The sequence below is a fragment of the Prunus persica genome, chromosome G3 (genome assembly GCF_000346465.2).
Source record: "Prunus persica cultivar Lovell chromosome G3, Prunus_persica_NCBIv2, whole genome shotgun sequence".
Classification (NCBI taxonomy): Eukaryota; Viridiplantae; Streptophyta; class Magnoliopsida; order Rosales; family Rosaceae; genus Prunus; species Prunus persica.
In genome coordinates this window covers 18,738,559-18,761,239 of record NC_034011.1, presented here as the reverse complement: position 1 = coordinate 18,761,239, position 22,681 = coordinate 18,738,559, and the positions used below count along the sequence as shown (strand labels likewise).

Below are 22,681 nucleotides of genomic sequence, written 5' to 3'. Positions count from 1 at the left end.
CAGTGTAACAACTTTTAATGCCAATTCTACACCCACAAAGGTTTGGGCGACATGTCTCGTGTCATGTTATTTGCCACTTCAATTGGTATTGAAGTTGGGAGTATTAATAGAGGAGAAAAACTTCAATTTCTGCTAGGTGTCAATACTGAATGACGATATATAATACAGTTAGTTACAATGTCATGTGATTGATGACCAATTTTCATTTAGTTAATGCATATACTCCCAATGATGAATGATACAATCCAGAAGCCATGTGACCAAATGGTGACCAATTTTGAGAGGAATTAGAATTTGGGTACAAGGGAAAAGGACACTGCCCGCTAACTAGTCTAATTCACATCTGCATATTCCATATTAGTTGATAACTAAAAATTGGATTAATTTTATGGTTTGATAGTGAATCCCACATGGTGTTATTGATGACTCGTGTGGTAGCATAGTATGCACCGCATCCAAAAAAAAAAAGAAACAAAGAAAGATAGCATAGTATGAATGTGTTAAAGTTTTTTATTTATTTTACAATGAGATATTCTAAATTACTCTAATGTAATAGGTTATTGGGTGCGCCAGAATGGCTTTGGGCTAAGTAAGGTATGATGTTGGCCTTTATTAAGAGGTCGGGCTAATACAGCCCACTTCAAACACATTGTGGTGGGAAAAAAAAAATTGTTATACATGCATTTTCTACAAAAACATCAAAAACAACGTTTTACACATGAGACATTGACATATTGAAATCATTCTAATTCCGAATGAGCTCTGCATAAAGAAGTTCATTCCAAGCATCAGGAACACCAGCAAGGCACCAATGGCTGCAGTCCATGCCATTTTGGGCACCATAGCCATACACGGATGGGTGTGCATCTGTTCTTTGTTGTGACAATTTTGTAATGTTGAGCAAGTGGACTGGCTTTGACATACTCTGCAACACTTTCTCTACTATCACTTCTGCAGGATTTGAAAATCTTGGTGGCTCAGGAAGTGGTCTCATCTCTTTGCTGCAGTTCTTTCCCTCATGGAAACCCCAAAGGCTTGCACTAATTTAACAACAATTAAGCTGTTCATTATTATCAACAAACACACAACAATTTCCTATATACAAAAATGTAAGAAACGTTCATATCCTTACATGCAACAATTTGACATGTTATGTTGCTAAAAAAATTATCTGAACTATTAATATATTCGTCCAAATTGATGATTAGACGACATAACATGCTTATATGTAACAAAAAAATGTAACATGTGTATGGGTTTATATAAAATGGTAAAAGCTGTATTCGATTTTAAAACCCATTTGATGGAAAATGTTCTTTTGCGGGACTATTTGACAAAATATATTTGTAATATATCATACTGTGAATTTGAATCATATAAATCAAGTTGACTCTCGTTTGAATGGATAGGTTAGTAAATGAAAACATAAGCAGTTTTCTGATTGTTTTTTAATTTTTAATTTTTAAAAAAAACCCCTTTGATAACTTACTTGAAATGAGTGGGTGAAATTCCTTGGAAAAAGACCTTGGTTTTGGAGGGATCTATGGTCTCATCCACCCATCGAGCCCATGTTTCCAAAGCCTGCTCGAAGGCAACGTAGCGATTCATGTCTCTGTATGTATTTTTTCCATCTTGAATGAAATCCCATCTATAACAAATTAAACAAAGTAAACAAAATCATAGATAGCCAACAATGCATTATTCATGCATTTTTGGTACCCCTAATTGGAAGGGAAACAAACAAAGTTATGAAGCAAATATTGAGGAGTTGGTGAAGGCTACATACGGTTGTATGTTCCCGGTGTGAATAAACCAATGCCATGTATTGAAAATCAAAACATCCATTCCCTCCCATACTTCGGTGTCCTGGACTGAGTTGAGTTTCAAAACTTGCCAAGAACCCTCTTTTTCAATGTCAACAAGAAATACATTGCGCGCAAACATCACCGAAACATTGTATTGCTTCATCATAGAAGACAAGATAATAATTATTGAATACTATTGGGATACGATATGCCTTAATTGTCACGCCTCAATTCAAGAATTAGTCTAATCCAAGTTTTAGGTGTAAACTTAATTAGTTATGATAACTTGAACACTAACCTTGTTCTGCCATTGAAGCCTTACGTCAAACACCTGGGAGACAGCTCTTCTCTAAGATCACCAAATGCCTTATTCTCAGATTCCAGATGGGGTGAATCACTTGATGAGATTTTGTGTGTATTGGCTCTTAGAGGGAGCTGTTCTATTTATATGCATCACTCAAGGAGTCTTGCCCATCAAGAGACTCCTTGAGGTATCCTTATTGCTATAGAACTTTTAATCCTAATTCTCATAGAACTAGAAACCCCTTTAGCCTTGTAATCCATATGGGACACTGACACAGAGGCTGCAGGTCGAGAGTTGTGTTGAGCTCTTGATTAGTCTTGAGTCTTGCAATCCGATAATGAATAGAAGACCAATTCTGAAAGGATTGGGATAATAAATTATCTTACATTCTCCCACTTGGTCAAATATTCATTGTGACTCAAGAGCAATCTCTTAATGGCCAATATAGAACTCAACCTTCTCAGTTTCTTATCAAGCCACTGTCATTGATATAAACTCATATGGAACTGTCAAAGAACATTGAGCAACCAAACTCAAGTCTTTTACAACCACACATACAAATGTACATCAACACATGCGACTGCCAACTGAATTAGTATCAAAAACTTGTTGTGATCTACCTTAGTAAACTTAATGATCAAAACAAAACTTAGCTCACCCTTACAAGACTACCAAGGTCTTAATAAACTTGCATGACTCCTTCATGGATACGAAAATGCAAAAACACAAGTGCTAGCAAATTTTGCAGATTCTTCCTTCATCCATATGCCAAAATATTTATAAATTGGAAAAACACAATTTAAGAAAACTTTGAATAGCAATTTCAAAATAAAACTGTAAGGACAACTTCGATTGAAACTAATTAAAAGAAAACAGATCTAACTCTGGCTCCCACTGACTCCCACTGACTTAAACATCAAAACTGATCTGCAAACCCATGCTTCTGACATGCCTATGAAAAACATGATTAGGCAAACCTTTGTTCAAAGGGTCTGCAATCATAGAATCTGTCCCAATGTGATCTAGAGTTGTAAAACCATCTCGGATCTTCTCTTTTGCTGACAGAAACTTTAACTGCAGATGTCTCAGACCTGACGATCTCTTATTTCCTTTTGCAAAATAAACTGCAGCACTGTTATCATTCCACAGCTGGATTGGTCTCTGTATGGAGTCCACAATTCTCAACACTGACATAAAATTCTTAAGCCATATTGCTATTGAAGTAGCTTCATAAACTGCTAAGAATTCAGCCTGCATAGTTGAGGTTGATACATTTTGTTGTTTTACACTTTTCCATGCCACTGCTCCTCCTGCAAACAAGAATACAACACCTGATGTACACTTCTGAGTATCCAAGCATCCAGCAAAATCTGCATCAGCATATCCTTCCAGTTTTAATTCTTCAACTCTTCGATAAACCAGTTTGTACTCTTTAGTTCTCTGTAAATACCTCAAAACCTTCTTGCCTGCTACCCAATGTTGTTGGCCGGGGTTAGATTGAAACCTTCCAAGAACACTTATGCAGAAAGCAAGGTCTGGCCTTGTACAAACTTGTGCATACATCAAGCTTCCTACAAGTGAAGCATAGGGCTTGTCCTGCATTTCCAGCTTTTCTTGCTCAGTTTTAGGAGATTGATCACAGCTCAGTTTATCACCTTTTGAGAATGGAACATCACAACCTGTGCAGTTTTCCATATTGAATCTTTTGAGTATCCTTTCTATATATCCTTTTTGTGATAGACCAAGTAATCCCCTTTCTCTATCTCTACTAATTTCAATCCCCAATACATAATTTGCTTCACCTAAATCACTCATCTCAAAATAATTTGACAGCATTCTCTTAGTGTCATGTAATAATGACAAGTTGCTGCTTGCTAAGAGAATGTCATCAACATAAAGGAGCATGAAAATATAATGTCTTCCATGAAATTTGAGATAAATGCATTCATCTAAGGGATTATCAATGAAACCTTGAGACTTCACAACTTCATCAAACTTCAAATACCACTGCCTTGAAGCTTGTTTTAAACCATATATTGATTTTTGCAACTTGCAAACCAAATCTTCTTCCCCTTTTTGAATGAAACCATCCGGTTGTTTCATATAAATTTCTTCAATAAGGTTTCCATTCAAAAATGCAGTCTTAACGTCCATTTGATGGAGATGTAAATCGAAAAGTGCCACTAATGCCATTATCACCCTTAAAGAATCTTTAGTTGAAACAGGTGAGAATGTTTCATTGTAATCCACTCCCTCTTGTTGTGTGAACCCTTTTGCTACCAAACGTGCCTTATATCTGTCTATTTGTCCCTTTGAGTTTCTTTTGGTCTTGTAAACCCATTTGCATCCTATTGGTTTACATCCTTGAGGCAATGCTACAAGCTTCCATACACCATTTTTACTCATTGACTGAAGCTCAGACTCCATTGCTTCCATCCATTTTTCACATTCTTCACTTTGCACAGCCTGTTTAAAAGACACAGGATCTTCTATGGTGTTGATGTCATGTTCTGACTCTTGCAGGTAGACATAATAGTCGTTTGATAAAGCAGGTCTCTTAGTTCTTTGTGACCTTCTCAGTTCTGAGTTGTAAGGCTGCTGCTCTTGTTGATCTATCTGCATATTTTCTGCTGCAGTTGGTTGAGCTTCAGTTATTTGATTCTCTTCTAAATTTCTTTCATCATGAATTGGTGAGATTTGCTTGTCACTCGAATCAGTGAATGGCAAGACTGTTGTTTCTCTTATCAAATCTTCTTTTCCTGTAAATTCCTCATCTTCCAAATTTTCATCAAAATCAAAATTTTCATCAGTGCCTTGCTCACTTTCATCCTCAATGAAAATTGCTCTTTGTGTTTCCATAAACCTTGTGGTATTGTTGGGACAGTAAAACCTGTACCCTTTTGTTCTATCTGGATATCCCACGAAAAAGCATGTAACTGTCTTGGAATCTAGTTTCTTTTCTGATGGATTATAGAACTTTGCTTCTGCCTTGCTTCCCCAGACTTTGAGGTGTGAGAGACATGGTTTTCTGTTGCACCATATCTCATAAGGGATTTTGTTCACACTTTTCGTAGGAGTTCTATTCAGCAAATAGTTTGCTGTTTTCAAAGCCTCCCCCCAGAGAAATTTTGGAAGTTTAGAACAGCACATTAAGCTTCTAATCATTTCAATCAATGTTCTATTTCGTCTTTCTGCCACGCCATTTTGTTGTGGCGTACCTGGATTAGTATATTGAGCCACAATTCCTTCTTCTTGTAAAAACTTTGCAAAAGGTCCAGGATTTCTTCCTTTTTCATCAAATCTGCCATAAAACTCACCTCCTCTGTCTGACCTTACCACTTTTATTTTCGAATCCAGCTGGTTCTCTACCTCTGTTTTGTAAACTTTAAACATGTCTAATGCATTGGATTTTTCAGATATTAAGTATACATAACCATATCTTGAAAAATCATCTGTGAAGGTTATGAAATACTTAAAACCATCATGTGTTTTAGTGGGAAAAGGACCACATATGTCAGTATGTATAATTTCCAGCAGTTTCTCACTTCTTGTAGCACCTTTCTTCCTCAAATTAGTTAACTTTCCTTTAACACATTCAATGCAAACGTTGTCTTTGTCATGGTGGTTAAGTGGTGGCAACAGATTTTCTTTGTTTAGCAGATTCATTCTTTCATTCGAGACATGTCCTAGTCTCTTGTGCCAAAGTCTATATGATTCTTCTTTATCTGCTTTCCTTTTAGTGCTTATCAGATTGATGTTTAGATTAGCAGTACTTGGATTTGGTTTCTTGCAATTCAAACGAAACATGCCATCATCTAGAAAACCATTACCAATCATAACTTTATTTCTGAAAATGGAGAATCCAGACTCATCAAACTCAAACTGTAAGTTTGATTTTACAAGCTTACTAACTGAAATAAGATTCCTTTTCATAGAAGGAATATAAACTACATCTACTAACTCCAAAATAAAACCAGACTCCAAAACGATCTTAGCTAATCCAATGTACTCCACCTTGACTCTTTCTCCATTTCCCACGAACACCTTCATCTCAGCCTTGCTTGGCAGCCTCTTTGTTTTGAACCCCTGCAAACAATTAGCCACATGAACTGTTGCACCACTATCCAACCACCATGAATCTGAAGAAATCTCAATTGCATTAGACTCAAAACAAACATTTACTTGACTAGACTTACCTTTAGCCTTCTGTTTATCTAGCCAGCATTTGTATCTGTCACAATTCCTCTTCATATGACCAAATTTCTTGCAGAAGTAACACTTGAAACCTTCTGGTTCTAGCCCCTTACTTCCCTTTTCTTCCTTGTTTTTCTTCCAAGCAATTTTACCCTTTCCAAAATCCTTTTTGGGTTTGAAGTTGTGAACCATGTTAACTCTTTCTTCAGCCTTATCTTTCTTCATATTTTGTTCTTCCTGCACACAGATGCCTATGAGGTCAGTTACTGTCCATATTTCCTTCTGTGCTACATAGGTGCTTCTAAGGTGCTTGAAAGTGCTTGGTAGAGAATTTATTGCAAAGTGTACCATCATATTTTCATCCACATTGACTTTGAGTGCTTGCAGCTTGTTCCCAATTTCCAGCATATTCAATATGTGTGTTCTTACACACTTCTCCCCATTGTATTTTGCATCAGTAAGTTGTGCCATCAGAGTACCAATTTCAGCTTTCTTGGATTCCTGAAATTTTTCCGCAATAGAATCAATGAACTTCTTGGCATTATCAGATGGTGTGATGCTTCCTCTGACAGATGGTGAAATTGATCTCCTCATGATTAGAATAGCCATCTTGTTGGCTTTAGTCCATTTTGCATATTTTGCTTTTGCTTCAGCAGATGCAGTAGCAGCAGGTTCTGCAGGAGCTTCTTCTTCAATGACCATCTCATAATCCAGCAATCCTAGAGCAATTTCCACATCTTCCCTCCATTTGGTGTAGTTGGAGCCAATGAGAGTTTCAATCGAGTTGTGATTAACTGAAAAACACATAGTATATATATATATATGTGTTTAAAACTGAAAAACCCCAGAATCTTTAAAACATGATCAATTCTCACCTTTAGGTGAAGAAATCAAAACATGTTCATCAACACTAAGATATGAAAATCACATAAGCTTCCTGTACAAGAAAAGTTCCACATCTTTGGACAGAAGAACAATCTTGATAGCCTACATGTTTCATCTCTTATGCTGTTCTGCTGAAAATAATTGCACGATAAATCATTCACATCTTTGGACAGTGAATCATTCATTATGCCTTTATTTTCAACACAAGTTTGATCATAAAACTTTGAATGTACAGATCTTGTTGTGTCTGAGTTGCTTTGGCTTGCTCAGAGCATAGCAAGAACTATACAAACTTTGATCAATTTCTGTTTTGTCACAGCAAGGTGTTAACTTTAACTCTTGCTGTAACAAGTTTCTTTAACCTTGAAAACTTTAATTATCCTTCAATTTTCAAGTTCTAAATGCTTCAACAAAATTGGTTGGGTAGAAGATAAAATAACTTATGCTCTGATACCACATGTAAACTTAATTAGTTATGATAACTTGAACACTAACCTTGTTCTGCCATTGAAGCCTTACGTCAAACACCTGGGAGACAGCTCTTCTCTAAGATCACCAAATGCCTTATTCTCAGATTCCAGATGGGGTGAATCACTTGATGAGATTTTGTGTGTATTGGCTCTTAGAGGGAGCTGTTCTATTTATATGCATCACTCAAGGAGTCTTGCCCATCAAGAGACTCCTTGAGGTATCCTTATTGCTATAGAACTTTTAATCCTAATTCTCATAGAACTAGAAACCCCTTTAGCCTTGTAATCCATATGGGACACTGACACAGAGGCTGCAGGTCGAGAGTTGTGTTGAGCTCTTGATTAGTCTTGAGTCTTGCAATCCGATAATGAATAGAAGACCAATTCTGAAAGGATTGGGATAATAAATTATCTTACATTAGGTTCATTCTCAAAATAAGGCGTGACATAGAGACAATTGAATGGAGAAAGCCAATCTTACCGGAAATGTGAATGTGGAAAGGGTCCTCTCAGTGGTGTACTTGAGGGGTGGGATCTCTATGGTGAACTCAGAGTGTGGCATGGCTGTGTGAAGCATGCATGCAAGTGACTGCCATTGATTCAAACTCAGTGAATCTCCAATAAACATTATGCGTTTATCTTTGAATCTTTGTAAGAAATCTTCGGCACTGAATCTACATGAACAAAGAATTGGTTTTCAACTATATATCCTCATAAGTTTTTAACCAAATATCTTCGGAGCAAATTAATTAAAGGTACCTTGGTAAGTTACATGCAGATGGCTGCCATCTATATTGCTGGTAAAGTTTGTCAGGTCGACCATTCTTTTGGCAGTTGAAAATCTTCTCAATGAAGGGGCAGTGAGTTGAATCGTATAGAGGATGTAAATCATCAAAAACCCATCTTCCCTCGTACAAATCACATCTTGATCCACCCTCAGCTTCATAACTATGCTTTGCATTGACTTGCTGCAAAAGTTGCAGCACCAGAAGTACCACAAAAGCAGAAGCCATAATATTGCACCGCCAATAGAAGGAGGTAGAGAAGGGAATTGGGTTTTTAGTTAACTTCAAAGGGTTTTGTTTCCATTTTATGATTGAGGGGGAAGTGCTTATCCACAATTTAAAATTTCTGTTGAACTACAAAATTATGGCTTTTCAAAATTCATTCTGAAAGCAACTTGAAAACTCCAGGCATCCAATTTGTTACATAAATTAATGTTTTGAAATATATCAAAATAGACACATTAGGATGAAAGAAACAAAATTAAATGAATGGGGTGGACCTAACATCAAGGAAATAAACTTTGATTTGGAGGCAGACTGTCGTATTTGTGAAAAACCATGTGAAAAGAAAAGGTTACAGCTCTCAATACACAAGGCTTTGGTTGCTTCAATTAAATTGATTCGGTAATTTGAATTTTTTTTTTCTTTTACAAAAGCGATATCGAGAAAAGGGAGAATCGAATGCTCTTAACCACTTTAATCTTTATATTTTAGTAAGTACATTATTTCGAACAAAATCGAATGTTACCCCTTTTTTTTTAACTCTAATAATCGGCAAGTAGAGCAGTGAGGTGTACCAGTTGTAAAAGTTATAAAGAAAAATCATGGGTTTAGCCTCTCCCTTTCCTTTTTTTTTTCACAAATCTTGTAAACCTTGGTTTCCCTTTTTCTTTCTTTTCTTCTTGCTTCTTCAATTAGCATTCCCGTTTCTTCAAAGAAAACAAGATATATTTCCTGTTTTCAAATGGGGTTATCAAATATGTTTTACTATATAAACATTTGTTTGAGGTGTGATTGTTAAACTGTCTCAATTACCACATTCACTCAATCAATCTCTCTCTCTCTCTCTCTCTCTCTCTCTCTCTCTCTCTCTCATACACAAAGAAGAAGAATGGCCAGTCAGCTTCATGATGGTGATGAGATGCCCAAGGTAAGCATGCGAGGGAATGATAGTAAAAAAGGTAAAGAAAAAATTGGATGGAAAAATTGGTTTGGCAGAAGAAGTACAAGTAAAAGAGAGGGTGGTGGCATTGTGATTGGTGGTGACGAAAACAAAGGCAAAGAGGCCAAAAGTGGCAAAGATGAAAACGAAGGCAAAGTGGCCAAAAGTGGCAAAGCGTGCAACAAAGGGAAGGAGATCAAAGGTAAAGGCAATGGTAGAGGAGATAAGCATCAAAAGGGTCAGGTGGGCCAGATGGTCCAGATGGTCCAGATGGGCCCCATGGGCAACTATCCAGTGGGTCCAGCAGCACAAGGGAAGATTGGGTACGGCAGCCCTAATCACCAAGGGCAATACTTGAATGAACTGCCATCACAGCAAGAGCATGCAATGGATCCTTATACTAGTCTGTTTAATGATGAAAATCCTAATGCCTGCGCTATCATGTAGAAAAGAACAACTTGTTGAACTTTCCTTTTTTTTTTTTTTTTCAGGTCAACGAGAATTTGCTAGAGTTTATCTTCTTGTTTCTAACTAGTGTTTTTGTTTGACTTTGGTTTGGTGGTAGTGGCAAATTTCGTATAATAGTAAAAGTAATTGTTATTAGTTATTGACTTAGTTAAGTCTTTTACATAATTTACCTTTTTTAACTCTTTTACATGTTCTTGGTATTTATTAGAGACACAATAATTCAGACAAAGAATTGGAATTGAATCAACTACTCATACTAATCAACCTAATTCCTGATATTTTAGGTATTGAATTACGAATTTTAATATAAAACCTACATATATTTCCTTTTTAAAATTTCAAATGGTTCAAAGTAATGTAAATAGATACTTATAAATAAATAAATCATAATCATCAAGTGAACAGATACATTAATCGTTTTGAAATATCTTGAAATTAAAATACGGCATTGGCTGAACATTATTGAGAGATCACAACATAAGTGAACAAAGATGGAAGAACAAAATTTTGATTCGAAAGTGAGGCGTGTCATTTTGTCGAAAACCATTGCAAAAGGGAGTGTCCATGCTTCTGAAGAGAATCATACTACTCTATTATACAAAGCTGAGGAAGTTTGCAGACTTTTGATGCTTGGGGGATCATTCGGATTTTCCGTTCTATGATCAACAAAAATAAAGCAAATAAAATGCATATCACAGGCTTGAGAAGGCTGCGGAAGCATTGCTTCCTGTATATCTCCTACCACCTCTTTGCATGCAGATACTATAGAATCTATAGATAGATAGATAGATTCTTACAGGCATGGCCACCATTCCAATGGTTAGTTTAATCATCAGCTGCAACAAAACCCAACAAACAAATAACTAAGACCAAGTTTAATTTGTTATGTTAGTAGAATATCAACTCTGTAAAAGTAATTAATGTGTTGATTTTGACACAGTTGAAATTTGAGGGATCATGTGCAGAAAATGAAACCACAAAGAGATTCATATTTTCGAGGCCTGAATACGCCCTTGCATACAAAGATATCCACGTTTGTTTTCGCTTGAAAAAATATAATAAGTTCTTTGTGACTCACCATCCGAAGGATCGACATGTACAAAGAAACTGGCTGCAACTATGAGATAGCACAGAATAAGCATCAAGCCTTTAAAATAGTTTGATGTCCCTTCCTACAAAGATAAAGGCAATGAATCTTATATCAGGCAAAAATGAACAAGAAAAAAAAACTGCAACTAGGTGATAAGAAATGTCTAAATCCATCTGCAAATCAACTTGTCATACTGTACAATTAAAAATAAAATAAAATAAAAAAGCATGACTCGCAACTTTGCAGTTTTCCCAAGAGAGACAGAAAAGAATTCCCTGATTTTAGTTTATGTAGCACAATTTATCTTGGATGATGTCATTAGAAGCCTCAAAGTGGGATGATTTTAGTTTATAAGTAATTGTTTTACATATAACTTTCCTTTTTTCCTCAATTTTAGAATATTTCCTGGAATTCTAAGAGGGCAAAAATACGTTAAAAGTTAAAACTAGAGAAATCTTCATGGCTAAAAGGAAGACAAACAAGAAAAAAAATCACAAACCTGCAACATAAATGCCACTACTAACACTGTAATAAAAAGTGTAGCAGTCTCAAAGAGTTGAAAATTCAAGTCCATTCGCTGTCCCATGATCCACCCAACAACTACACAGAAGGGAATCTACAATTGTCAAAAGCACAAAAATTATTAGTTTCCTAGTACCCGTTTTGAAATGTAATCCTGTTTAAGGAATGTAATCAACTCAAGAGAAACTATAACAAGCAAGTCCAACAGAGATTTGTGATGGTTCATAGAATACGCAGTGAGAACTCATTAGCTAGCTAGTCAACTGTCAAGTCCTTACCACAAACATGGATATTTGTGTAGAAGATCCAATAGCAACTCCAAGTGTGATGTCCTGTAGAAAGATTAATTTCATCAACAAAATAAATGAAATCTATAAAATGAGGTTTACAAATCTTGAAAGCACTAACAAGCTTGTCCTTCATGGCGAACATGATAGCACTTGCATGCTCTGCAGCATTTCCTACAATTGGGAGCAGTATAACACTGATAAATGCCACGGGCATGTTGAATGAGTCAGATGCTCCCTGGAGAAACAGTAAATATGTTAAGTTATCAAATAGTTACCCAAAACTACGGTCAAATTACCAGTAAACCAAGAATATAAAAAAATGTGCTTCACAATCAAATACAGAAAAAAGGCATTTCAGCATAGGATATAAAGCTTGGTAACAAATTGATATAGGACAAGAAATTTTGCTTCAAAGTTATGGTTATACAGAAATGGAAGGTTGAACAAGCCACCTAAACTTCATCATGATGTAAGGAAAATTAAGGGGAGAGAAGGTTGGTTAAAAGTTCTAATTTATTGCAGTAATGAATCAAGGGTTTGAGTATTAAAAAGCTCTTGAAGGGTTAGAACTTTGAAGCGACTCTTTGGTTTCAGGAAACAGGGACTTTGGTTGCAGGGTGATAATATGGTTAGAATGGTCATCTCATTATTTAGAAGAAAATATCAACTAAATTTGATGAATATGTTTTTCATCTGGCAAAGTTGAGGCCGCATCTTTGGGAAGTCAAGGAAAACTAGTTCTATAATCTCAGTTACACAACATCTAGAATCTCAGTTGCCATTAGCATCTGCTGGATTTCTTCTACCACTACGAGATGGTTAAATTGGTCAATTTGGAACATGAAGCCACAGCTATACAATTGGACTGATCTGTCACAGCCTTCCTCCTTACAAGTGGAACAGAATTGGATTTGAGAACTTAAAATTGTTGACCAAGAGAAGGGCAATCTACTGACAGAGTGACTTGATGGGCTTTTGAAATTTACGATCTTTTGAAGGACGTGAATTGGATATAATAATATAATAGTGTTAAATAATAATTTTTAAGTGAAGACCAAATGTTTCTCATTCATAATTGGAAAACAGTAGTTAGTGGTATGCATTTCCTTGACAACATACACGAAATGCAAAGGGTCAGCAGAATATCAGCTCAGAAAATATGCATCCAGAGCAGTGGACAACGATATCAAGCAGGTGTTACCTGGATAGCATCAACAAGGTATCCAGACAAAATGGACACCCACACAGTTAAAATAGCAAGCCAGCCAATTGCTTCCCAGTGAGTTATCTCAGGTGCCTCCTCTTCATCAGAATCATCTCCACCCTGGTTTCCTTCCTGAAACAATTGCAAAATAGAGGATAATTAAACAACTAAATGCAGTTTGTCAGAAAATGTTCCCAAGAATCATTCCATGTATTAACTTTCGGGTTTCAATAGATACTTAAAAGAACTACTAATCACTCTTCTTTATGGATAATAAAATCATAATAAATTTAAGAAGGAAATAAACCCCTTAACTTTGAAATTTTTTTAAAATCAAAACCAATTGACTAAAGCTCCTATAGAATCTGAAGATCATACAAGATTCAGAAAATGTAACGAATTCATCATTTTAGGTCCATAGTTTAAAAAAAAACAAACAACTAACAAAGGACGAAGAACAACTAATGCACAATGTTCAAAATAGAAAGAAATGACATTCTAGATCCCTTAAGACGATTGAGCAAACCTAACTAACCTCCTCAATAGGACTATAAAGATTACGATGACTTCTAAGTTGAAAGAAAAGGTAGCTCGCATATGCCACTAGCATTACACAGCTGCTAAATCTTGAAAGAGATAACTCTGACTTCCCGATATGGACCTCTGAGTGTGTAGAATGAAGCACAGCTGGAAACATTAACCCCATGACAGCCATCAACAGCAATCCTGAATTCACAACGGCGGCAGACTGTTGCAAAAGTAACCACATTTGGATGTAAATTCATGACATCAATATGAAAGAATGTCAAAGAACCCACACTAAAAAAAATTCAGGGTACAAGGTTCAACAAAATTTGAAGATCTACCTTGTTGAAAACCTGAACTTTCTGGTAATGAACAATTCCACCAGTGAAGAAGGCACATCCGAGCACTAAAAGCATGTTGGACAAGATTGATCCCAATAAAGATTGCTGAACAACCCTAATCATTCCATTCTTTAATGCATAAATTGATATAATCATTTCCGTTGCATTTCCAAATGTGGCATTTAAAAGACCTCCAACTGCAATCCCAACAAAAACCGGCCCACTTGAGAGATAACAAGAAAAGGTTACATAAAGGTATAAGATACATTGAATCGGTAAGTAGGTTAAGAAACTTCTCCATTTGAAAATAAGAGGAACTACCTATCCATTTCCATAATGAACAGTACATCAGGTTATCTGGCACTGGGAAACTGTGATAACCTTTAATTATCTGAATCATTCTTTTTCTAGCAACTAAAAATCTTAAGGAATGTACAGTACACACACTCGTAAGCAGACAATCTAATCAACCAGTGGCACAAACTTTATTACACTCATTGGTATGATCAAAGTCGTGTACAAAAACAATCCACTTCACATAAACCACTGAACCAGAACACGTACATAGTGATCACTAGAACGTAGGTAAAGACCCGATTGACAACCTAGCAAAATTTCGTGTTAGATAATTTGTTAAGAGAATATTATTATATAGCAGTGGAAGAGCCAGGAGTCTAAACTAAGACAGGAACCTTCAAAAATATAGTTATATATTCAGACAAAGATTCTCCGAAATCGTAATTCAGTTAGAGATATGTATATCACAACAAAAATTCATGAAAAAGCAAAAAACATTTAGGCTACCATCAGTTGGCATGGTAAAAATTCTAATCATACCTGTTGGTCCTGTGTAGAAAGCAAGTTGCCTGCAGCACAATAATTGGCAAGGCAAGACTTAGCCTTAGACAAAGTTAGGAAAATTTAATGCTATATTTAATTTCACAAACCAGAACTTACTCAGTCGCATATCCTAGACGCTCTGCCAAAGGCACAATGCCCACTAAGCTGAAGAAGAAAACCCATCCCTAACGTATACAAAGCAACTGTCAATGGATTAGGGGTGATGTCAATTTAAATTACTGAATCTTGAACAACGTGTCTAAGAGAAACTATGTTTGAACACCTTGCCACATATGATAAGGCTACATCACAAGGTTATTATTTCAAGTTTTAATAGAAAATGCAAAAGAACACAAGCAAACCACTAATCTCGATCACTTGCTGCAAAACAATTTCAAGACAATTTTTCTTCGATACTTTCCTACTTCCTAAGTCTCACTACATTCTTCTCCAAACTAAAAGAAACGGTCATAAAAGTGATAGAGAGATGTGAACCATACATGCTGTCCAGTAAGGTAATGTAGCAAAATCGCTAACGGACCAAATGGTAGCAATACGTTGATTTTTGCTTTGATTAAGACAAAGTAGATACTCTTCGGAACTCTCATCCGTATATGTCTTGAAATCCATGAGTTTGCCAATTCTGCCCGGGAATGCAAATGGATCATCTCAAAGTCCAAAGCCTCCATTTTACTGGTGGCTGATGACGAGCTAAAAGGGATCTCTTCATCATATTCAAGGTCTGTCTTTTCATCTATGGAAACCATCTGCAAGTACAGATTACCAACCGATTAAGAAGGAACCACAACACAGAAATGAAATTACACCAAAGCAGGACCCTGCTCACAAACATAAGATGCATTTACCCATTTGATAAAGTAACTTAGACCATGTAATAGCAATCACTCATATTAATGTTTGCAAGCAGAAGAATAATGCACATGAAATAAATAGTAAATGTATGGTGACCCAAAGGAAGAAACTTTATTGGTTTTTCCGCAAAGTCCTGATTATATCTTCATTTTTCTTTGCTCTTGTTCATCTTTTTAGAGCTATGGGATGCAATCTTATACTAAACGAGTGTATTGAAACAAACCAGTTTTCTTCACTTCTTTCACATATCAAATATAGCTCAGTAATATTGAAACAAACCAGTTTTTGAAAGTTGAAATAAATGAAGTTGCAGAACAGATGGCATGGAATGCAAGAAAGCAACTTACAGATTCCAATTACACCCAATATTCCAATTACACCTATTCACTTTAAAAGAGCTCACTTTTAGTAACAAACACAACACAATCAAACAAAACGGGGATCAATTGAAATCAATTAAATACCTCAAACCTAGAAGCAAAATAAATTGGATTTTATCAAATGGATCAACTTCTCCTCAGCCTTAGCCTCTTTCAGAGAGAGAAAGAGTGAGAAGGGCCCACCACCAGTTTTGGGTCTTGTCCTGTCCTGTCCTGTCCTGTCCCACTTCAAACGGTTGGGCTACTCGGGTAGCTCCGATTTGAATGAAGAGAATTTAATGCGATGTCCTCCGGTTCTGCAGAAGAAGAAGAAGAAAGATGAAGAGTCAAGAGTTGGATGCCGGCACCCGGCGTAGAGTTTTAAGACAAACGACTTATTATACACACAAGGAAGTTTCTGAGAAGCAGTGTCTTTCATGGTTGAGCTTGATTTCTTAATTGTTTTTTTCTATCTTTGAATCTTCTTTGTGTCCCACTCCCACCAATTCTTGCTTGATTTAGATTTAATATATTGTAGTTTATACATATGCCTAATGTGCTACATGTTCGGACCAAAAAAGTACGTACGATTTTGTTGACCCAATGTAGAAAACATAAAGAACTTATAGATAGTCATTTTTGTTGTTCCTTTTTGGTCTTTTGGCATTGGAGTTTTACGGTTTGTAGTTATATGCTATTTACTAGTGAGAAATGTTACTTCACTAGAATTGTCGGACAACATTACTACTTATTTTTGAAAGTCAGACTGTGAATTTGAATAACATTTAAATTATTCATAAAGTTGATTTTTCTCTACATGATTGTCTTAAATTTATTGTCTAACGACATAAACATTTTTCTAACAATTCTTTATTATCAAGTGTATACAAATGAATACGACCGATTACAACTAAAGCATGACAACGTGATTTACGATCACCTTGCATTTTAGAGTGGTATTATTCATGCTTACCAGTAGTATTATTTGTGTTTGTGCAAACAACATAAGCCTCTTACTAGATATAAGTATCTCTCTAATAAGTTTATATTTTTTAGGATTAACTTCACTTTAGTCCCCAGAGGTTTAGTGTTAGTATCGAAATGGGCCCCAAGGTTTGAGTTTGATCAATTTCGTACCCAACATTTCGAAATATTACCAATTTACACCAGCCGTTACATTGACCGTCAAAGTCAGACGTTAAATGCTGACGTGGCAATCGTGGGACCCACATCATAACCAAATAGCTGTTAGAAAGCGACATCACGATGGGCAATTTCGGAAGAAAAAAATCGAAGGAAACGAAGAGTTGGCACGTGTTCCAAGGAAGAGTTCGATTACCTGAGTTGGAAAAATTGAACCAACTCAGTTTCTGAGTTGTGTTCGTACTGAGACAGACATAGAGGAGAGGTTTGAGAGGTTTTGAGGGTTTGTTCGTGTTTTGGAGTGCAAAAATTTGAAATAGACTGCAAAAATCATACTGAAACGGAGGTTTCCGAAAAGATCTGAAGAATATGAGTTGGGGACTTCGTCCGGAAGGATATGGAGAACCTTTCTATGGTACGTATGGCTTACTGTTGTAAGGTTATTGGCAGATGATGTTTTCGAGTGAAAGTTTCAAATAGAGTCAGTTTCGAGTTTGGTGTCGACTGAAAGTTTGGCTTTTATAATGGATTGTGAGTTTCAAGTTAGGTGTCGGTATCACTGTGTCTATTTAATTGGTAGATGGAATCGTGTGAATGGTAGGTGGTATGCGGAAGTAAACGTTGGCTTTTGTATGTGGTCCTACAACCACTGGGAATCTTACCTTTTGTATATGTGTGTACTGACATAGAAACATGCATTTGTATATGTGTGTTTGTATATCTGCATTTGTATATCTGTATTTGTATTTGTATTTGTATTTGTATGTGTATTTGTATTTGTATTTGTATTTGTAAACAGGAGTACATGTATTTTGTTTTGGGTCAAATTGGTAAAATTCATGTGTGGTTTTCGACCTGCAGGGGATGAGGCAGGATTTTCTATTCAAATGTACCACAATGGTGAAATAAGAGGTAACTATTATGTGAATGGGTCTGTGGATTGGTTTGATTATTGTGATAAAGATAGAATGTCAATGACTGAGATAGATGCCATGGTCAAGGAGTTAGGGCACGAAGGTTTGATTAACTACTGGTACAGTATTCAAGGTGATAGTTTTGATGGTGGCCTAGTTAAGCTGAGTGAAGATACAGATGTCTTAGACATGCTAGTATTTGTGCCTGACACTAGGGTGATAAATATATTCCTAGAACATGTCTTGGCATGCACTCAAGAGCAGTTTTACAGTCAAGTGGGTTCAAACATATTTATAAATTTGGATGATGAATTTGGGACCAACAGTGGGGTAGTGATTCAAGAGCTTGATGACAATTGTGGTGCCATTGTTCCAGTGGGTGGGGGAGTATCCCAGGTGCAAAAGGTGAAAAAAAAACAAGTGTTGTAATAGAAGAGTTGAATGAAGAAGGGTTGAATGAAGAAGCATGTGGAGAAGGCAAAGAGTTGAATGAAGAAGAGTTGAATGAAGAAGGGTTGAATGAAGATGGCTTGAATGAAGATGGGTTGATTGATGAAGCTTCTAAACAAGGCAAAGAAAATGTCACTGTGAATAATGAGGAGAATTCTGACAAGGGCAAAGAAAAGCCAAGTCAAGGTTGTTCTGATAAAGGCAAAGGCAAGGTTGATGACATGTCACATAGGGTGAAGCGTGCATTTGGTAAAAAAAGAAGTGGCAGTTTGAGGAGGACAAAGACTGTTCACCATAAAGACAAAGTTGTGGAAGGAAGGGTTGATGGCTACAGGACCGAGTTTCAAAGGGATTCCATGATGTTGAGAAGTGGAAGAAGTTTGGCAAATGCTGCAAACTTTGAAGGCTTGGATGATGATGCTTCTGATAGTGAGGACTCAGATTATATGATTCCCAAGAACTTCAGTGAAGATGAAGATGAAGATGAAGATGATGTTTTTTTTGATGAATGGGTGGATGACCAAACTGAATGGACAGGGGCTAAAGAAACTGGGAATGAGGCTGCTCCTGATTGGCCTACAGATGTTGAATTGGATTCTGACGATTCTGAGTGCAGGGATTATGCCAAGTATAATTCTGATGAGGAAGTTGATAAGAATTGGCCAGAGTTCAATGCTGCAACTGACATGGCAGATCCAAAGTTTGAGATTGGGCTGTTGTTTAGTGATTGTAAGGTGTTTAGGGCAGCTGTCAGAGAGTACTCCATCTTGCAGAATAAGGATGTAGTGTTTATTAGGAATGAGGCTTTGAAGCTGAAGGCAGTTTGTGGGGACCCAGATTGTGAGTGGATGATATATGCTTCAAAAATGCAACATGAGAACACATTGCAAGTGAAGACATATGTAGGTGAGCACACATGTACACAGCTATGGGAGAACCCTACTGTGAAGTCAACATGGATAAGCAAGAAATATGTTCACAGTTTGAAGTCCAATCCCCAGTGGCCAGTGAAGTCATTCAAGGAGACTGTTGAGAAGGATTATAATACAGGGGTGTCAAGACAACAAGTGTATAGGGCAAAATATAAGGCACTAAAGCTGATTGAGGGCAGTTTCAATGAACAATATTCAAGAGTTTGGGATTACTGTGAGGAATTAAGGAAGACTAACCCAGGAACTACAGCAATGGTTAAGTGTGATTTCCAACAACAAGTGGGGCAACCAAAGTTTCAAAGGTTGTATGTTTGTTTAGGAGCTGCTAAGGAAGGCTTCAAAGCTGGGTGCAGGCCTATTATAGGTTTAGATGGGTGCTTTTTGAAGAGTGTTTATGCAGGGCAACTGTTAACTGCTGTGGGTGTAGATGCCAATAATGAAACCTGGGTAATTGCTTATGCAGTTGTGGAATCAGAGTGCAAGGAATCTTGGATTTGGTTTCTGGAGCTATTGGTTAAGGATTGTGAGATTGTGAATCAATTTGGCTTCACCTTTATATCCGACAAACAAAAAGGTTTAGTACTTGCTTTTGAGCAAGTGGTCCCTAATTGTGACCACCGGTTCTGTGCAAGACACCTGTTTTCCAACTATAGGGTGCTTTTCAAAGCAAAAAGCGTCAGAGACAAGTTTTGGGAAGCATCATATGCAACCACTGTCCCCCACTTTACAAGGGCCATGGAAGACCTGAAAAAACTGTCAAAGGATGCATATGAATGGCTAACCACTCCAGATAAACCTCCAAGGCATTGGTCCAAGTCACACTTCAACACTCATTTGAAGTGTGACATGTTGTTGAATAATCTTTGCAAGTCCTTCAATGCTACCATATTGGAATGTAGGGATAGACCAATTCTGTCAATGTTTGAGTATATTAGATGTATGCTGATGAGGAGAATACAAGCAAGAAGGGACAAAATGCTGACATGGAACAAGCCTATCTGCCCAAGGATATTTAAGAAGGTGGAGGGAAATAAAGCCAAGGCAGGTGCTTGTGTGGCAATGTGGTCAGGTGGAGGTAAATTCCAAGTGTCAGCTGGTGGCCATGCACAATATATTGTGGACTTGGAATTGAGAACTTGTTCTTGTAGAGCTTGGGATTTGCAGGGATGGCCTTGTGTTCATGCTATTGCAGCCATAAATTATAAAGGGGGTCTTAATGTCATGGATTTTGTGGATGACTGCTATTTGAAATCAACTTACTTGAAGACATATGAGAATCTCATACTGCCTATGAATGGGATGAATATGTGGGATAAGAGTGACTTTCCACCATGTCTTCCTCCGTCTTACTCTACACAGCCTGGAAGGCCAAGAAAATGTAGAACCAAAGAACAGGAAGAGCACAAGGGCAAGATGAAGATGAGAGCATCAAGAAACCAATCTGAAACTGCATTGTCTCGCATTCCTAACACACAGGACTCTCTCAAATGTGGGCAATGTGGTAAAAAAGGGCACAATAAGAGGACTTGCCATAGGAATCTTCCCCCAAAAGCTAAACCTGCAACTAAGAGGAAGAGGGGTACTGAAAATACCCAGGTATAGCAACTCAATCTTTTTCAATTTAATAACCCTAAGCGTTTGTTGCAAACTGATGTAGTTTTTATGTTGTAGACCACTCCATCTGACGCATCCACTCTAGCTGGTGATCCAAGCACCCTAAAGCAAAGATCCAAGCCTCCAAGGCGTGTGCAAAAAGGGAAGCCAAAACCAACTAAGAAAGGACATGCCACTTCTGAAGCACAACCAGCCTCAACTTTGCTTCCTCATGCATCAACTTCTGTTTCAACTGCAGGATCAAATGTTGTACATTGAAGCTCACTGAAAAAGCTATTTGATGATTCACGTTTTGTTGTTAGACTGGCAGTTTGTGATTAGGAGGTTTTTGTTTTTGAACAATTGGTCATGTATAACTAAGTGCTGACTTATTTTGATGGATGTAATTACATTCACATAAGCCTCAACCACTGTGAATGCAAATACATCCACTGAAACTGCCATTTTGGAATGAATTTGAATGGACATGAAATATGTACGATATGCAATGTTATTATCTGGTTATTTTGAGCCATTTTGAATGCAGAATTTTCTGAGTTTTTGGGTTGCCACTTTGCTTCATTATTTTGGTCATTCACTTCATTATTCCAGGTGATAAATATTTTCTAACTTCCCTGTTACATTATTTTTGCCATTCCATTTTCTACAAATTTTGCCATTCCATTCACTTCATCAAGTTACAAAAAAGTCGGCAATTAAACTGCTACATAACAATTAAACCTTACCCCATAACCCTTAATCCTACCCCATAAGCCCTTAAGCCTTACCCCATAACCCTTAATCCTAACACCCTAAACCCTTAAACCCTTACATAACAATTAAACCATTACAAACTGCTACTAACAATACATTCATTCAATGGCAGAAGCTAATTCCAAGCTCCTCTTTTTGTTTACTCCACATCCACACATCCCTCCCAAAATGATGCTTGCAAATAGAACCCACGAAGCCACCAACAACACCCAAACGACCTTTTCTCTTTGTCTTGCCATTGCCATTGACTTCTCCAGCTTATTCCGCGATTTTAAAAGCCCAGGAATCACTGCCTTCGACCGTGCACACATGGCCGGATCAAACCATGCCCAAAATTCACAGCCCTTAAAACCCCTCTTAGTCTCACGTACCTTGGCTGCACACATGGAAAATTGCCTCCCAGGATTCGAATCTGTCCAAAAGGTTCGAATTGTAGCAGCCTTTCCGCACCAACACATCGGCGCCTCTTCATCCATTTCACCCAGCCAATCGGATCTTCTTCGTCAGTTTCCCTCCACTTTTTTCCTCGCTCCTTTGCTCTCGAAAACACGAACACAAATCAGAAACTGAGTTGGTTCGATTTTTCCAACCCAGGTAAGCGAACTCTTCGTTTCCTTCGATTTTTTTCTTCCGAAATTGCCCATCGTGACGTCGCTTTCTAACAACTATTTGGTTATGATGTGGGTCCCACGACTGCCACGTCAGCATTTAACGTCTGACTTTGACGGTCAATGTAACGGCTGGTGTAAATTGGTAAT

General features: G+C 37.1%; 3 protein-coding genes across 6 annotated transcripts; 1 reads left to right on the top strand and 2 right to left on the bottom strand.

The window, feature by feature from the left end:
* LOC18783137 (protein trichome birefringence-like 43) lies at positions 470-8,833 on the bottom strand. Its single transcript, XM_007216873.2, has 5 exons — positions 8,418-8,833; positions 8,140-8,332; positions 1,787-1,962; positions 1,490-1,648; positions 470-1,040 (listed from the first exon to the last, which is right to left on the bottom strand). Exons 1-5 carry the CDS (start codon positions 8,669-8,671, stop codon positions 746-748), a joined length of 1,077 nt encoding a protein of 358 aa, XP_007216935.2. The 5' UTR covers positions 8,672-8,833; the 3' UTR covers positions 470-745.
* On the bottom strand, positions 10,460-16,628 carry LOC18782778 (vacuolar cation/proton exchanger 2). 4 transcript variants are annotated; one of them, XM_020559530.1, is made up of 13 exons: positions 16,526-16,628; positions 16,223-16,434; positions 15,386-15,652; positions 15,003-15,070; positions 14,883-14,911; positions 14,046-14,242; positions 13,715-13,927; positions 13,177-13,311; positions 12,094-12,210; positions 11,964-12,017; positions 11,663-11,779; positions 11,152-11,245; positions 10,460-10,909 (listed from the first exon to the last, which is right to left on the bottom strand). In XM_020559530.1, exons 3-13 carry the CDS (start codon positions 15,650-15,652, stop codon positions 10,899-10,901), a joined length of 1,302 nt encoding a protein of 433 aa, XP_020415119.1. In that variant the 5' UTR covers positions 16,223-16,434; positions 16,526-16,628; the 3' UTR covers positions 10,460-10,898. The 4 variants fall into 4 exon arrangements, with proteins under 4 accessions (XP_020415119.1, XP_020415121.1, XP_020415120.1 ...); XM_020559532.1 differs by having other exon boundaries at positions 10,460-10,729; positions 10,871-10,909; positions 16,223-16,554; XM_020559531.1 differs by lacking the exon at positions 16,526-16,628 and adding an exon at positions 16,106-16,145 and having other exon boundaries at positions 16,223-16,519.
* LOC18784370 lies at positions 20,870-22,307 on the top strand. The gene is made up of 2 exons (XM_020560738.1): positions 20,870-21,152; positions 21,228-22,307. The coding sequence occupies exons 1-2, from the start codon at positions 20,970-20,972 to the stop codon at positions 21,426-21,428; spliced, it is 384 nt and encodes a 127-aa protein (XP_020416327.1). The 5' UTR covers positions 20,870-20,969; the 3' UTR covers positions 21,429-22,307.